The following is a 16,909-nucleotide window of genomic DNA, read 5'->3' as shown; positions in this document are numbered from 1 at the left end:
TTGGAGTTCTTTTGAGACCCCATCATGATCTACTTCCGTGTGTCTTGATCATTAGTATCTTTAACAGTCCAGTTGATGTTTGATTCCTATGAGAGGAGTCACTGTTGGCAGGAAGCTCTCATTGACAATAAACAAGATTTCCATCTCTAAGGAAAAGTTAAGTGTTGCCCAGGCTAAAGATAAAGAGGGCTGAAGGAAAGTCCAAGCTTAACAATTTGTTAATGTTATTCTCCCTAAGGGATATCTTTCTAATCTGTTGCTAATCCTTTTACCCCAGCCTTGTTCTTTCTTCTACTCTGTAGGATGAATTCTTGTATTCTTTAAAAATCTCCAGAACTCTGAGAGAATTCCTGAGACTTTGAACATGTTAGCAGTGCTAATTGAGAAGCAGCAGCTTAATTTTCTCCACATAGTTGCATTAGACAGAATTTTATGTCTATCAGAAGAAACTTGTGTGGCTCAACCAGCGTGCTCTGGAACTCTTTGGCTTGCATCATCTGGGATGAAGACTGTAAGCAGGAAATCTCAACAAATGAACTTGAAATCTTGCAACAGTATCCACCCCCTGTCTCTGGTTGTCTGAGTAGTCCATCGAAAGTTAGATGCTTGGTTACTATCAGCAAGAGTGCCCTTCTGCTTTTGGCAACAGCTTTAAGCTTAGTTCAGCAGCTCTGACGTTCTGCCTCCTATGTCTGTAAAATAAAATGGTTTTTCCTTCCATGTTAGGGAAGGGGGAGAGAATGGTTTCAGAGCTGTAGATCTTATCAGCGGTATGAAAAGCATGAAACTCTTGGTTCGTGGATCTCTTTGAATCACAAATTATAGGTGTTCTCCACCTAACTTCACTGAAGCCTAGCTATGTGGAATGGGTAGAGGAAGATTTCCCACTATTCATACATGTATTTCAGCAATTTTTATCATTCTATGTGAAATAATTTGTCAAAGCACGTGTTCTCTATGATAGCGTTCCTGGTCTTCCCTCAATGACTTCCTCAGAACCAGCTGACCACTTTTTTTCCCTTTTCTCCCTTCTTTGTGAAGATCATGAGGAATATTACTATTCCTCCAAGACTGCTTTTCCCTTGAGGCCCTGGCTGCAGACAGTATTGTCTTATAAATGTCACTCATTGGTTTTTTGCCCCACTGGCTGAAGCCCTAGGTCCAGTGTAGTCCCAAAGACACTTTGACAGGAGGGAGGGCACCTGATCCTGGGAAGCAGAGTAGTAGTGGGATCTGACATATCTCCCTGACACCTTTTGCAAAACAGAGAGTAGCTAGGGTATGTTGGGACACTTCAGTAATGGACTGTCTTAAAATAATGAACACCTCTCTGTGGCACTCATTTGCCCCCTGACTGCCTGACTACAACTGGCACTTTAACAAAAAATAGGGGGTTTTTTTGAAACAGAAACACAGGCAGACTGAAATTCTGCTGGCAAGAATTTGGAAATACTTCAAAGAACACGTCTTGCATAACAGCTTTTGTTACTGAAGGCATTTGCTTTCAAATTGTTTGTCCAAGACTGCTCTCTTCTATTGGTGCCAAGATTGCAATAATGAAAAAGCTTACTTCTGACTTCATGAAAGATGGGATTCCCTAGGCCAGACCTAGCCTGACCATGGTAACTCTTATATTGATAATACCCAACCCTTGTTAGTGCAAATTCTAGGGAGGCTATATAGCTGTACTCATAAAGAGTACAACCCCATTTCTACATAACCTCCTAGGCTACTGATACATAATCCCTGAAGCACCACTACACTGGCATTGATAGTTGAAGTTCTTTTTGAGGGCTCTATCCTAATCTCCATGAGCTTCAGTGATCGCCATGAGATAGGCCACCACTTGAGTTGCTTTTCTGTCAGTTGCAGCCTCCTTGCAACAACAGCAGTAGGTCTTTGAGAAAATATGGTTAGACTGGGGGAGGCTTACAGTGTAGAATTTGTAACTTTTGTGCAGCTGGCCACAAACTATGATATTCACTCTTGGAAGAAATTAGCGTCATGTAGAAGCACACATTCTGAATTTAATGTTTCTGTTTGATTTACTATCAATAAGCAGAATAGCAAAAACTAATCATGCTATTCTCCCTAAATACCTTGGAAAGAGAAAGGAGAGATTATTTCTCTTTGAAATGTTTGGAAAGCAATCTTATACTACCCTTTTAGGGTGGTATAGCTACTTACATTCATTTATAGAATATTGGACTAGTATGTGGTTGTGTCAGGGGAAAAAAGCTAAGGAAGATTTAAGAGAAAGCATGAATCAGATAGTGCTTTTCCTAGGACAGTGTGAGGGTTGACTGGACATGTGAGGGTTGACTGGACATAAGATGGCTGACTGGACTTGCACGGGGCAAGCAGCTGTACAATGAGATGATATGTAGTGAAAGTGAGAGTCAATTACAAAAAGTCAGTGCATCTGTTTCTGTCTTCCCAACTGTTCTCTGCACTCTCATTCTGTGGGAGAAACAGCAGGGGTCTAGTGCCATCATCTTTGCAATCCCTATGGTTTCTTTTTCCTTTTCTTTTTTTTGGATGTGGCTGGACTGGACTTGTGTGTATAGTGGTACTTACTAGTAGCTTTTTCCTTTCTCTTTTGTGAGCCACGTCCCTATTTTTGTAATTTATACAATAGTGGAAATATTTGGTAAAGCATTGGACTGTATAGCAAGAAGGCCGTGGAGTTGTGACAAATCAAATGCTAGATAGAAAAAACCCACATCATTAGAAACAATCCTCAGCTATGGTGTCTCCACTGAAGAGAGGTGTCTACATATCTCATACTCATTCTGTTTCTTACTGTGGCTTGTACTTTCGTACACTCTATCAGAGCTACTTATGGTTTCTAGTAGAGAGAAATGTTTAAATTTGATTTTTAACTGTAGTTTATCATTACCCCTTCAGAAATGTAGTGGCTAGAGATGGAAAAAAATCTTGCCATACCTGTAGAATTTATTAAGAGATTTTGTTTTTAGTCCTGACTTCCTTACTTTGATGTCTTGTGTGCATGCATTACGAGGTGAGGAATGTTATTAACTATAATTGCTTACTAAAGTAAACATTTTCTGTTAACTCATCATTTGCCTGTAAAACTAGAAGTCTAGATCTCCTTAATATGTTGCACATTTAAAGAATCAAATAACTAAGATGTTTAATAGTTTAACAAAGTAGCCTTTGGGGAATTGCGAAGTAATTGTTCAGTTGCCTTGAGTTGAATTTTCTGGTATGAAAATTAACAAGTTATTGGTCACAATTTACGTATAAGTTAATAATGAACTTTCTCAAAGGTTGTTGTTCCTTTTTAAGTTAAATAGTACAAGTCCCATATTCTCTTCAAATTGTTTAATGATTAAGTCAGTTGGTTCTAGACTGGAAAAAGAAAACAAAGAACCCTATAATTGTGATGCCATTGTTACCTTCCAGTCAGGAAGGTCATATATGAATTTTGATCTACCTCCCACCAATTTCTGATGGAGCAAGTAAATAAGTGTATCACATTTGTTAGTAGCCACAAATACATAATGGTGAATTATATTATTCTTACCTTGCCTTTATGCTTATATTTAAAGAAAAAGAGAGAGATTTCTTGTGTGTGATTGATGTTTCCATGTGACAGGTGCTGTGTTTGGTACTAGGTATGTAATTGTTAAATTCACACAGCTAAGTATCAAATCTGTGTGTAATTTGTTGGGGATTCCTTCAACAGAGGACACCATGAATGTAGTCATACTGCAAACTGGTTGTCAATCAAAGCCAGGCGCTCACCTGTTTTCAACAGACAGCATAGGAATTGCAAATGAATGGAGCAGCAGTCTTAACTCCACAAACAGCATTACAAATAGCAGTGGGCAGTCTGGAAATGTAAGTGTAAATAATTCTGGAAAAGTTACTAATAATAATCACTGTGCCAATATATAATGTTTATTTTACTTCTTAAACGTCTGTTTTTTATTTCTTTGTACTTCAGCAAAAGAGAAAAAAAACACAGCTATAGTAAATGTCAGGCAGTAATATTTAACTGGTACTGTAAGCCTAAATGGAATGTCTGCCCTTGGCACCAGATTTAACTATGTATTATTTGTGTTTTCTGTTCTTGTTTTTTTGTCCTTAGTTGCAGTATTTTGAATGCTACAGTGAGGAACATCATTGTTAATCAAATATAAAACTACAGGACAGCTTAATTTACATATGTCTCTCTTTTCTGTAGGAAAGGTTTCATTCATGGAAGATCTTGCCTGATCCCAGCCCTCTTCTCTGCCCTAATTTGTTAACATTAGGAATGAATTGATGTCCTTCCTGAACATGCTTTATACTTAAAGCTTCTTACAGTGGTGCAGTACATGCAATGTGTTTGGTAGTAGAGAGGTGTTTGATTACAAGGGTGATAAATGTAGTTTATATTAGCAAATTTTATCAGTTAAGGGTGGGGGAGAGGAAGGAGAAAGATATATTGCAGAGCTTTTATTATCTTCCTTTTAGTATCAGTTGGAATAGATCCTTTTGTTAGGTTTTGTGTTTGTTGCAAAATAATATATAAAGATAGTGACATCTCTCTTGTTCTCTCCGTACTTGCGTTTTTCTTACCTCAACTGCAGTGCAGAGTCATAAGTACATACACATTTATTCCCAGAATTTTCACTTCTAGCTTTCCAGCGCTGTTGATCTATACTGTTTGGTTAGAAACCAGATAAAAAGACATATTTTAAATAATGTTTAAAAGGAATTGCCAATAAATATGCAGTTGTTAAAACTCCTGGGTTTCTTTCATGTAGCTTCATATTGCTGTCCTGTAGATTGAGAATAAAGATACCAATATGCCTACATTTTATCTTAGGTTCCCAGTGCAGAAGTCTGCTTCTATGTATGAAAGGTTCTGAGAGAGGGTCTGCCTTTTTATTTAGAAAGCTAATTTTGTCGTTACTAAGGTTCTGAAGCTTTCAGGAGAGACCCATAAAAGCATCTTTTCTCCCTGAAGCTTCTTAGCCTTTCATGAATGATTTAGGTACAGCTGAAAACACTAAGTATTCTAATATGCCTTCCAGCTATGGGGAATCTTCTTCTATATACATGCGGTTTTCTGTTAGTCATTAGAAGTCTGATGAACATTGTGTACGTTTTCCATTCCATGATCAGTGAGTCTCTGCCTGTACTACCGTTCAAGTGTGAACATGGAAAAGTTGACCCTACTCCCTTCCCTGTGCTTTCTACTTGAAGTTTTATTGCAAGTGGCCACCTTTTTTCTGATGTCTGGCAAAATGTTCTGTCTGTCTTTCACTTGACTACTTAGCTGCAGCATTGTTTGATGCATTATTTGTTTTTCTGAATATTCAGTTCCTGGTTGGTCTTCTGTTTTTCCATGTTTAATTCTTGAGTTTTGTTGCTTGCTTGCTTTCACCTTCTCCATCTGCTGTAGACTGCTTACTTTTAGTATTAAGTAGTCAGTCTGTTTTCCTCCATTTCCGTATCCCAGCAACTTATTTACATTTTTGATTTGTGTTTTTCACTCTGTTCTAATAAGCTGTCTGTCCTTCTGTCCCCTCCTTCATCTTTGTTCTCATCACTGTCAGACACTGGCCCTGAGTAAAATCAGTTTTAGTGGGTTTTATCATGATGAAATTAGACTTTCTATGCCTCTCTTCCGTTGTGTCTTCAAAACAAAATCTCCCTATTCATCTTCCAAAACTTCTTTCACATATCCTGTTATATATAGTGCGCTGGGAGAATATCCTACTGTTTCATTTGCTTCTAGAGGAAAATGATGATGTAGTACTTGAGAGACCTAAACTCAGTTCTCTACTCAATCATAAAATTCCTCCTTGACTGTCAACAAGTTGCTTAGGTCCCCATTTCTAGAATGTGGTAATACTGTTGCCCTACCTATAAATGTTATTGGAAGAATGAGCCCATTAAGATTCTGTATGATCCAGGTTGATAGTGAGGGAGGCTGTATAATTGTTTTAAATATATACCTTCTTATCTCACCTATACTGTATTCTTATGTCTTCATCTAAGTTGCCTTGTCAATTGGACAGTCATCAGTCATTGCTCTGCTGTATCTTTCCTTAACATTTCAGTCAGGAAATCATCTGCTCTTCAGCCTTTTTTGATAAGTGTGAGTTCAGTTTCCATGGAGAGCTTCTACATCTATGTTTCTTTACCTCCATGTTCTGCCTTCTGGTTGGAAGCATCTAACATTATACTTTTGACAGTCCCTTCACCTGATCTTTGATGTACTGTTTTTCTCCAATCTGTCTTTGCAGTTCCCTTTGCTTTATACTCCACCAGTTGTATCATCTAAATGCACTTAACCTCCACAGTGCAGCTTACCCAATGTGGTACAGTATTTCCCTTGATAATAATTTTTCATTTCAATTAGTACTACTTGTTTCTCTACACTTGCCATCACCTCTTATCTTTCTTTTTGTTGTGTTGCTTCTAGCAAGTCCTAGATTGGCTTTCTTGGCATACCCAGTTTTTCTCATATTGCATCAGAGCTGTGAAGTGCCTTAAGTAAGATTCGGAGTCTTTGTATGCATTATAGCAACAAATTCACTCATCCTTTTCCCAGTCCTATGTGTCTTCTTTAGGAGCTGCATTTACACCAGCAACTTTTACTTTCAGCTCTTACTGTTTGTTCTTAACCATTACTACTCTTTTGTGCTCTGTTCAGTGTCATCTAATTGCCAGAAGGAACACTCCTTTTTACTCATTCTCCTACTGCTCTTTTTTTTATGACATAAATTTCTTTTCTGTCACTCTTTATTTAACTCTAATTGGCTCTTATGTATCATTTCTTCTGTTGCGCTGGTAAAATTAATCTGAACTCCTTGGTTATGGGAAATGGTAGTAGACTACGTTTCTTGAATATTTCTGTGCATACAAGTCTTGAAATAGCTTGATCCGTGTTTCAGAAACATTGCTTGCACCATTTAAACTTTGATGCCCTACTTTGCTAATTAAGTTGGTTATGTTACCACTTCTTCACATTTACTCATATTTCCATTACGCCTTGCATGTCCTTCGATGAATCTTCAGCTATGTAATGTTTCATCATCCAGTATGCTATGCTCCCCTTTTCCTCAATCACTTTTTCTATCTACCCCTTTCCTCAGTCACCTTTGCCAAAATAATCTCTCAGGCATGCAGTCCTTTGCATCCCATACATATGCATCATTCTCAGCCATAAGCTTCTGCCTCACCTGAATGTCATCCCTTCATTTCAACTGTTCTCATTTATATCCTGCAAATTTACTGCAATTTTATATACCCAAATGTTTGTCCTATGTCTGTTTTTCTCATAGTGCCATGAGAGTTGGATTAACTAGGCTGTCTCAGTGCATGCAACCATAGTCATAGTTGCTACTTTATATGCTTTCTCTAGCTGGTTGATTAGCTTTCTAGTGTTATTATAGCAATACAAAATGCATATTCTTTTGAGCAGCTTTTCGGCCAAAAAATGTCAAGAATCTTATCACCTCTCCTTAAAACACGCTCAGCTCACACTTTAGGATTATACTGCTGATCTTCTCCGTACATCAGTTCTCTTTGTTACTGGTACCTAACTGCAGTGTACCTAAGTCAGGTGATGATACAGAGCAAAGGTCTAGCTGTACGATAAAATTTGTCTGTAAATAGGGAAAAAGGGAAAAAAGGAAGACCTGGGAAACTACAGGCCAGTCAGTCTCACCTCTGTGCCCGGCAAGATTATGGAGCACATCCTCCTGGAAGCTATGCTAAGGCACATGGAAAATGAGGAGGTGATTGGTGACAGCCAACATGGCTTCACTAAAGGCAAATCATGCCTGACAAATTTGGTGGCCTTCTGTGACAGGGCTACAGCATTGGTGGATAAGGGAAGAGCAAATGGCATCATCTACCTGGACTTGTGCAAAGCATTTGACGCTGTACTGCACAACATCCTTGTCTCTAAATTGGAGAGACGTGGATTTGATGGATGGACCACTCGGTGGATAAGGAATTGGCTGGATGGTTGCACTCAAAGAGTTGCAGTCAATGGCTGTATGTCCAAGTGGAGACCAGCGATGAGTGGTGTTCCTCAGGGGTTGGTATTGGGAGCAGTGCTGTTTAACATCTTTGTCGGCAACAGGGACAGTGGGATTGAGTGCACCCTCAGCAAGTTTGCCGATGACACCAAGCTATGTGGTGCGGTCGACACGCTGGAGGGAAAGGATGCCATCCAGAGGGACCTTGACAGGCTTGAGAGGTGGGCCTGTGTGAACCTCATGAAGTTCAACAAGGCCAAGTGCAAGGTCCTGCACATGGGTCGGGGCAATCCCAAGCACAAATACAGGCTGGGCGGAGAATGGATTGAGAGCAGTCCTGAGGAGAAGGACTTGGGGTGTTAGTTAATGAGAAGCTCAACATGACCCAGCAATGTGCCCTTGCAGCCCAGAAAGCCAGCTGTATTTTGGGCTGCATCAAAAGAAGGTCGAGGGCGGTGATTCTCCCCCTCTACTCCACTCTGGTGAGACCCCACCTGGAGCACTGCGTCCAGCTCTGGAGCCCCCAACATAAGAAGGACATGGACCTGTTGGACCGAGTCCAGAGTAGGGCCACGAAGATGATCAAGACAGCCGGAGAGAGTTGATCAGCCTGGAGAAGAGAATGCTCTGGGGACACCTTATAGCAGCCTTCCAGTACCTGAAGGGGGCCCACAAGAAAGCTGGAGAGGGACTTTTTACAAGGGCATGTAGTGATAGGACAAGGGGTAATGGCTTTAAACTGAAAGAGGCTAGATTTAGATTAGATATAAGGAAGAAATTCTTCACTATGAGGGTGGCGAGGCACTGGAATGGGTTGCCCAGAGAAGTTGTGGATGCCCCATCCCTGGAAGTGTTCAAAGTTGGATGAGGCTTTGAGCAACTTGGTCTGGTGGAAGGTGTCCCTGCCCATGGCAGGGGTTTGGAACTAGATGATCTTTAAGGTCCCTTCCAACCCAAACCGTTCTATGATTCTACGATCCTGTGAAATATTGTTCAAGTTTGTGACACTGCAAAATTAATAGGAAAACTTGCTGTTTATTCTGGAGATTAAATAGGAGATACATTAAAGATTAATTGTGTTTATCAATTATAGAATACTTACGTTAGCCCTTTTAGGCTCAGAGCAATAAATCATAGTTTTGAAGAGTAAAAGGATAGATGATGTCATGATGTCATTATGCCCAGAGTCCCTGACGTATTTAAAAGATTGAATGTTTGGAAAGAATATATGTTGATCACAATGGATGAAGATAGGATAACTAGCACCATCTTTGTTTTATCAAATTTATCAAAGATGTGTAAGTACTTGATCACGCATTCAAGTTAGCACAGTTAAGAAGTCAGTGCTTGTCAGCTCAGTCGCGGTAAAGATTGTGTGCCTGCATAGCTCATCCTGATTGCAGACTCAGTGCTAACATTCTGCTGCCTTCATTAAGGCATGAAGTTGTCTGTTTCACAACTAAGATGGCTTGACCGTGTGCACATGATCAGTTACCACACTCATTTGGTAAATAATAGTTTATTAAGCTGTGGTAGTCAACTGAGTTTGATTACGTGTGCATAATCTAAGTCTGAACAATGGTGATGAATCATGCTTCCTTTACTGTGGAATTAGTGTTCTGAGACAGTGAGGGATGTAGGAAGGAAATAAGTTACTTGAGAGCAAAATTAGTTTTACAGCTTAATTAAAAATACCTACATGTTTCCTCTTCCTGTTATCTTCCCCTCCACCCCCCCACAAATGTAGGCAATATAACAGTACACTTAAAGCCACGAAATATAACGCAAATCAAGAAACTCAAGAAGCTGCTATTTTCATAGGAAATATAACTAGTTTTATAGGTATATGTTTCCTCATTTTCTTTGTAGAAGTTCAGCTGTAAACAAAGGCCTGGAGTAGGCAAGAACCAAGGGAAAGAATGTATCACTTGTTCTATGTGCTCTTTTTCAAAGCAATTTAGCTGCAGTGAAGAATAATGACAAATGATTTCTTCGTAAGAATCTAAGAGGCCAAGATCTGTGCAGTTACAACATTATGAGGATGTGACCCTTGTTAAGGCAAGCTTGGCATCTTTTGACTTGTAGTGTATCAGAAATGTTCAGGCGTCCTCTTATTGCCTTGAGCAAAGATGTGAAATTGAAAAAGTTGTTCTTTTGTAACCTTTGTGAAAGTGAGAGGTAATCTGAAATGTATCCAACTGCAGTGTTTAGTTAAGCTTAAAAATGAATTTGTGAAGATTTACAGCTGAGCCTCTGTAAAGTAAGGAATGCACCAAGTACTGGTCTTTAATGAAAGTAGACTCTTAAATCCTTAGGGGTTGAACTGTGTCCTTCCTGTGCTTATGTCTTTGACTACAGGGCACAGCAGATTTCCATTTTTAGGAGGGATGCATTCCTGAAGAGTACTTAGATCTGTTGGGCCTCAGAAAATCAAATGCCACAAATCTTAAGTTACATTTGTAGGGCAGTTTCCAAAGATCATGTTGAAGGCTTCCTCCAGAGTTAAGGCAACTGTATGAATTCTAGCTTCTGGTGTTTGTGATTCTGTCTTAATAAAGAAGAAAAAGCCTTAAAAAAAAAAAAAATTAAGACTAACAATTGGCAATAGATTTTCCTAGCATCAGTAGTGCTGAGGACATTGCTGTTCATGCCAACACTGATAGCGAAATGTAAATGCTGCAGCATCGAGGAACAAAAAGTAAGCGCTGCTAGTTTCCCTCCACCCCTCTTGCACTCTTTTTGTCTCTGATACTAATATCACACTCATTTTATGTTAGTACTGACATTTGACTTCATATTAACTGTGAATCTCAGGTCCCTCTTGATACAAAATACATGTTTGCTCACCATCGTGGCATCAGTACTGCACCAAGCTGTATGGCTGTTTCTAGTGATAGGTTTCTTCACATTTCTGAGGTGTTCTTTGTATCTTACTCTGTGCAAAGAGCATGAGACGTGAGAGATACAGGAGCAGTGGTCTTGTGGGTAAACTGTAGCAAGCCATAAGGGATGAACAAATATTTGAGAATAAATTCTTTCTTGTCATGTGAGTGGCAGTGTAACCTATCATGGTTTCTCTGTGGAGTCCACCTAGCCTTGAGTCATAGAGGAGATGCTTCTTACAAGCCTGGGCAAAAAGGAAGAGGGTCCTGATCAATGTTGACATTTTGGGCCGGAGCATCTTCACCAGACCTGGAAGAGACTCTCACAGACGAAAGGGAGGTGGTCCAAAAAATCCTCCATTTACTTTTTCTGCCTCAAGAATTATCTTTGATGACCATAGATAATGACCAGGATCAGGTATTCTCCCTAAATATCATCTCCTCTTGCCTTTTTCAGTAGCAGGATATTAGTCTGGGTCTAACCCAACAGGACATTTCTTATGTCCTTAAATAAAGATAAATGTACAGTATAGGGGCAGACAGGAGATAGAGAAGAGTAAATTCTAAATAATAACTTCAGATAAAAAGAGTGATTTTTCTATGTAGTTGCCTTGTGAATTCAGGCTAGGTTTGAATTTTTTTTTTCTTGCTTGTGTGTTTAACCTGCCATGGATATTACGTGACCCATTTTCTTTTCCTGCTTTATTTGCATGAGTTCTTTGTATTTTCTTTGCAAGTTGAGTCACACGAAATTTGTGGTACTGTGTAATCCAGTTATTAAAACTTGACTAACTTTTCTTTTCTGAAAAATACAAAAGACAGAGTAGAGGCTATCTCTGTCTATTGTCATCCTGGTGGACTCTTCAGAGATTAAGACCAAAAGCCTAAAGATGAATGTAATCAGATAATGCTGCCTGCATCTTAGGGGGTTGAGCGATTGTTTTAGTTTAGTTTAGTTTTTCAGAGCAAAACTACACAAAATTGTATTGCAAGCTCTTAATGCTTACAGCTATATATGTATGTTAATGCCACCATTGATACCTACTGTAACCAGAAGTATCACGAGCGGCACCTTAGGGTCTTATCTAATGGTCTACATACCTGATATCTGATCTTGACCAGTAGCTCTGTACCTCAAGCCCAGTACTTCTGGGTCAACAGAGGCATTGTTCCCCACTTACGGCTCTGTTGTCTGCAGGTAGCACTCCAGGACAAGTAATCCATAATGGCTATCTTCCTTCCTCCCTCTTCCCCTGGTCTTCATTAGGCCACATTGTAGGGAAGCAACCATGATGCACATCTTCCTGTGTCAGTAAAATAATCTACGTTGCCTGCCTAGCTGAAAGAGTGGACATGGAACATGCATCTGAGAAACACTCTGTGCAGATTAGGGAACTCATCTTTAAATTGAGTCAGTAGCTTATCTAAATTAGTATCATACCTCGGGTGTTAGTCTGCCTTCGCTGTCTAGTCACTTTATCTTACGTATTTCTCTGCTGCATTAAGCAGCCTTGTGCTACCAGAAGTATGTTATGAAGGGTACTTACAAACTATGTTATTCATAAAAAGTTTTCAAAATCTTTTGATATGGAACTGAATACCTTAGCGTATTTTTATTGACAAAAAAAAAAAAAATTAATTTCACTGAAGAGCAATGTTTTTTTTCCTGGCAGTGTCCTTTTATTTTCTTTTTCTCTCTAGCATGGAGAAAGGATTTCAGTATTTTAGAGCTGAAAAAATGTGCAAACTTAGCATCACCATGCACAGGGGCAATCCTCAGTTTTGGATTTAGAGTAAATGGTAACAGAAGAAGAACCGTTGCATGTTGTAAAAAGCTTCTGGTCAAAACATGAATTCTTCAGCCTCTGATGTCAAAACAAATTTTGTCTGAGTAAACCTTGACTATCAATTTAATTATTTTTGCTGTGGTGCCCACTATTCTACTTGTGTCAGCTCTTAGGGTATATGTACATTTCAGACTGTTGTGTAGAGAAGCTGTCTTTGGATTTCAGAAGCAATCTAATTACAGAACTCCACATAGATAAGGTTCGTGACAGGAGATTTTCTGTAGGGATAGGAGTGAGTGAATGCATAGGTAATAATCTTCAGCGAGTATAGGGTTTACAATTGTTGGAGGTGGGTTTTTTCTGTCCAGGGTTAAGACCTCATCTAGGTTCATGTCTGTCCTTTACCTGATTTACAGGAATTTGAATCTGAAGTTCCTGCTGCTCAGGAGGGACATTTTGAGGTTATACTGTTCTGGGGAGAGAGGTGTCTCCTGTTAAAATTCTGATTTGCTTAAAATACTTTCACATTCTTTGGAGCATAGAGTAAAATTAAGGGTTAGAGTTAACCCTAAGTTGAGAGTTTAACAGTAAACTGTATAGTTATTCTTGTTTAGTCTGTCTGACTCAGTGTGTATTTTGTATTTAAACAAACCAGAACAACTTTGGCAGAATTTCACTCCATTATTGTGTTGACTAGTTCAGTTCCTTGAGAATTGGCAGATTCTGTTCCAAAAGAAGGACAGAAGGGATTGAAATGTGTATCATCACTGAGTGTTCTCACCACTGGGCTGTTAGGCATAAATGTAGGATGCAATTATTTCCATAATGCCTTTGTGAGTCTAGTTATAAATCTAGTTTAAGAAAATTGAACAGTTTACTTTAAAAATGTAGAAACAAGCAATGCCCACAGTTCCACTCAAACATATTATTGTAGGATGCTGGCACCTGAGTTCGTAAATTTCAGATTGATGGGAATTGTACTTTTAGCAAAAAAAATGTCCAGACCTACTTACAGATTGTACCTTCAGCTTAAGCCTTTTACTTCAGAAGTTTAAAACTCTCTGGAAAATGAACAACAGAACTAAAAATAATAAATTCAGTAATGATTTTAAATATTAAAATGTTAATTTATTAATCAATAAACATTTTAATATTTAAGAGTCTCAGAAAACAGCCTTTGGAGATTTACAAACAAGCATTGAGATGCTTTTTTGCCAAGATTCTACATGTCTTTTTCTTTTTGAACTGCTTGGCTTGATCTGGATGAGTTCTTTTAAAAGAGTGAAATGTTGTATAATGCTTGCATTAAACTGTAAATTAAGAAATATATGAATGAATGGAATTCAGGCTTGTCAGAAAGCAAGTATTCGTTTATGGTAAATTAATATCCGTTCAGTAGAATAATCTCCACCTGTGATTCATTTTGTGCTTAGGGACCAAACAAGTCTATATTCTGGTGTGTACAAATGCATCTCCTTTGAAGTCTGTATATTTACAATAGGTCCGTGTTACTTTTGTCATCTGCTGCTTTTTTAAGCTAATACCAAAAATATATTCAAATCAACCAAAGTTAGCGTTGTATTTACATGAGACTGAAATTAATTTATAATTTCAACTGATTGTGTTACAGAGGGAGACTATAGCTGTAAGCATTAAAAAAAATCATAGAGTGTATTAGACATTATTTTCTGTCTTCTACAGATTTCCTGTTCTTCAAGTCCAACTGTAACATCAAGTTCTGGTAGCAGTAGTTCTTTATCACCCCTTGGACCTCTTTGTAGACAGAGATCATTAGCAAATGGCGTTTTGTGTTCTGAGTGTAGCACATCAGGTGTTTCTTCACCAACATCTAGCTATCCAAAAGCACCAGGCTTTGAACGAGAAGATCAGGTATGTGAATAATATGGGTCTGGAAGTACAAATGCAATCTTAAGTTAAATTAGATTCAGCGGAAAATGTTGTCTGCCTCGTGTACCAGTACTGATTTTTGATAATTTAGAACACAGAGTTTGGAACCCTCTTCTTTGGGAAGCTAAACTGCATCAAATTACTTTACAGTTGTCACAGGCCAAGAACACTCATGCAAACAGTCACTGCAGCTCAGCTGACATGCAGTAAATTCTAGCCTTGCAGAAATGTGGTGATTGTCATTTTGAGCCCATGTTGCCAAGAACAGAGCAAGATAACAGTGGGAAAAAAATCATAGCTAGACTTGGTAGGATTCAGTTTTAATTACTGTTGAGAACTGATGATGAAAAGATGCATTAATTTCTGGCTGTCGATACTATTTATGAGTTCTAATCTTTGATTTGAGTCTGTTTCTTCTCCCACCTGCAGCTGCCTCTCTCCTTGGACAAGTTCATTGCTGAGACAGACATAGATGATAAAATATAACAAGCCTCTTGAAGAGAGAGAGAGAGATCTGTAGCATTAGCATTGAGGGGAGAGTGGTTGAAATTGAAGTTGGTGAGGAGTTATAATTCTTTAGTCGGGGGGTGGGGAGAAAACAGGCAATACTAGAGACAGTTGGAAGAAGGCAAGACTGACCTTTTTCAGGCATATGAAACAGCTCCTGTGAGAAAAAAAGCTGAAAGCCCAGGATTTACCTGTTAAAGCTAAATTTTTCTCACTGTGTTATAAAATTAGTTATACTTCTAAATTGTCAGAAAGGAACTGTTTAAAACAAGGAGCTCCAATGGCACATTTTAAAAAGCTGCAGCCAAGCTGATCAGCCTTCTTGCAAACCTGTGACTTGTCAGATTGATTTCTATAACCCGAGATGCACAGAGAAGTGCAGAAGTAAAAGATGGAAAAAGAATGAAAGGAAGGAAAATGGTAACTTGGAGGTGATGGCAAGATCATTACTCTAGAGTAAAGTTCTCCAGAGAGGATTGCTTTCTTACATGTAGATGTTCAGACAGACTATAGGTTAGAGAGCTGGTCATTGTGATAGGAAAGATTTCTATCTCCTAATATAAGGATTAAGTGATCATTGATCAAACGTCATGGAAGCAAGGCAGTTACAGTATCGAATGTACTGCCACAAAGAACGTGTCTCAGCAGAAAGAACGTCATGTGCTTGCCTTTTAGTGGGCACATTGAACCTGTCTAGAGAGAAAGCAGTGATGGACTTTGCAATTGATAAAAAAGTATCTAGAGTGGTGGGAAGCATATAAAGAGGAGGAGAGTTGTTACTGCTAGGGAGCTTTCACTGCAAGACAGATTAGAAATCTCCCAAACGAAACAAGGAACAGACACAACAAGACTGCTCAAAGGCAGCAGAAAGAACCATTTTTCCTAAGGAGACAGAGAGCACCTTGCAGAGTTTACTGCAATTCAGGAAGTCACTGAAAATTACTGGCCTGAAAAGAACAGAGATCCTTTGATCCTGCTCTGCAAGAACACAGTGGGCAAAGAGAAATTGCTTAGAATTCCCTTTTATTTAAGTATGTCTGACTTGTTTCAAAAGTTACCTTATTACAAAATGGTGTTCAAAGAAACTATTTGAATTTTTTTTTTTTTTTTTTTTTTTTTATTTGTAGCATGATCACTTTAAGGGAAAATGTAGGCAGTTCCACTCAAACTTTTGGCTACCTCAGGCTTCTATCCCACCAGCCTCTTGGAGAAGTATTCCCGAGCTGATGAGCATTTAGGACATGTTATTTCTGTCACAGCATAATGCGAACATGGCTACTCAATTTTTGGACCAGAAATAACTTGCATGTGCTCAATTATGCATATAAGTGGAACAATTGCAACTGCTGTTCCTTTTCCATGTAGATTTACTCTATGATCATTAAAATTCAATTCTCCATATGCGACTGCAGTGAGGGAAATGAAGTCAGCCTGAAAGATATCATTACAGAGACGTCACTGACCCTTCATAAACTAATAATATATTTTACAGCAATGACTCATTAAGTTCATATATTACAGAGATTATTCTTCTTTTAGGCAAAGCATCGAAGCTTCGCAGCTGAGAATCAGCAGAATATAAATGAACAAGACAACAAGCAGGTATTTCCAAAAGCTAAGCGCTGAGCAGGTATTGCCAAAAGCTAAGCACTGTAAATATTTTGCCCTTTTTGATAATTTATTAATACAGATCAAAGTTATGTGGCACTTTACAACATAGTCTAAGGAAAATTTGTGCGCAGTAACAGGACAAGAGGCAATGGGCACAAACTGAAACACAGGAGGTTCCGCCTAAACGTATGGAAATACTTTTTTACTG

General features: G+C 38.7%; 1 protein-coding gene across 1 annotated transcript in view; it reads left to right on the top strand.

Annotated features, from left to right (window-relative positions):
• The window catches only part of LOC104074794 (putative E3 ubiquitin-protein ligase UNKL), a gene marked incomplete at both ends in the record, with an annotated part of 34,996 nt that extends 18,304 nt beyond the window's left edge, over positions 1-16,692 (top strand). Inside the window, 3 exons of the mRNA XM_009575059.1 lie at positions 3,695-3,864; positions 14,377-14,565; positions 16,630-16,692. Of these exons, the coding sequence (XP_009573354.1) occupies positions 3,695-3,864; positions 14,377-14,565; positions 16,630-16,692 (422 nt within the window). The remainder of the gene's footprint in view (positions 1-3,694; positions 3,865-14,376; positions 14,566-16,629) is intronic.
• Between the last annotated feature and the right edge of the window lie 217 nt (positions 16,693-16,909).

Source organism: Fulmarus glacialis, unplaced genomic scaffold (assembly GCF_000690835.1).
Source record: "Fulmarus glacialis isolate BGI_N327 unplaced genomic scaffold, ASM69083v1 scaffold2393, whole genome shotgun sequence".
In the NCBI taxonomy this organism is placed as follows: Eukaryota; Metazoa; Chordata; class Aves; order Procellariiformes; family Procellariidae; genus Fulmarus; species Fulmarus glacialis.
The sequence above is the reverse complement of the archived record's forward strand: the minus strand, read 5'-3'. Positions and strand labels throughout refer to the sequence as shown.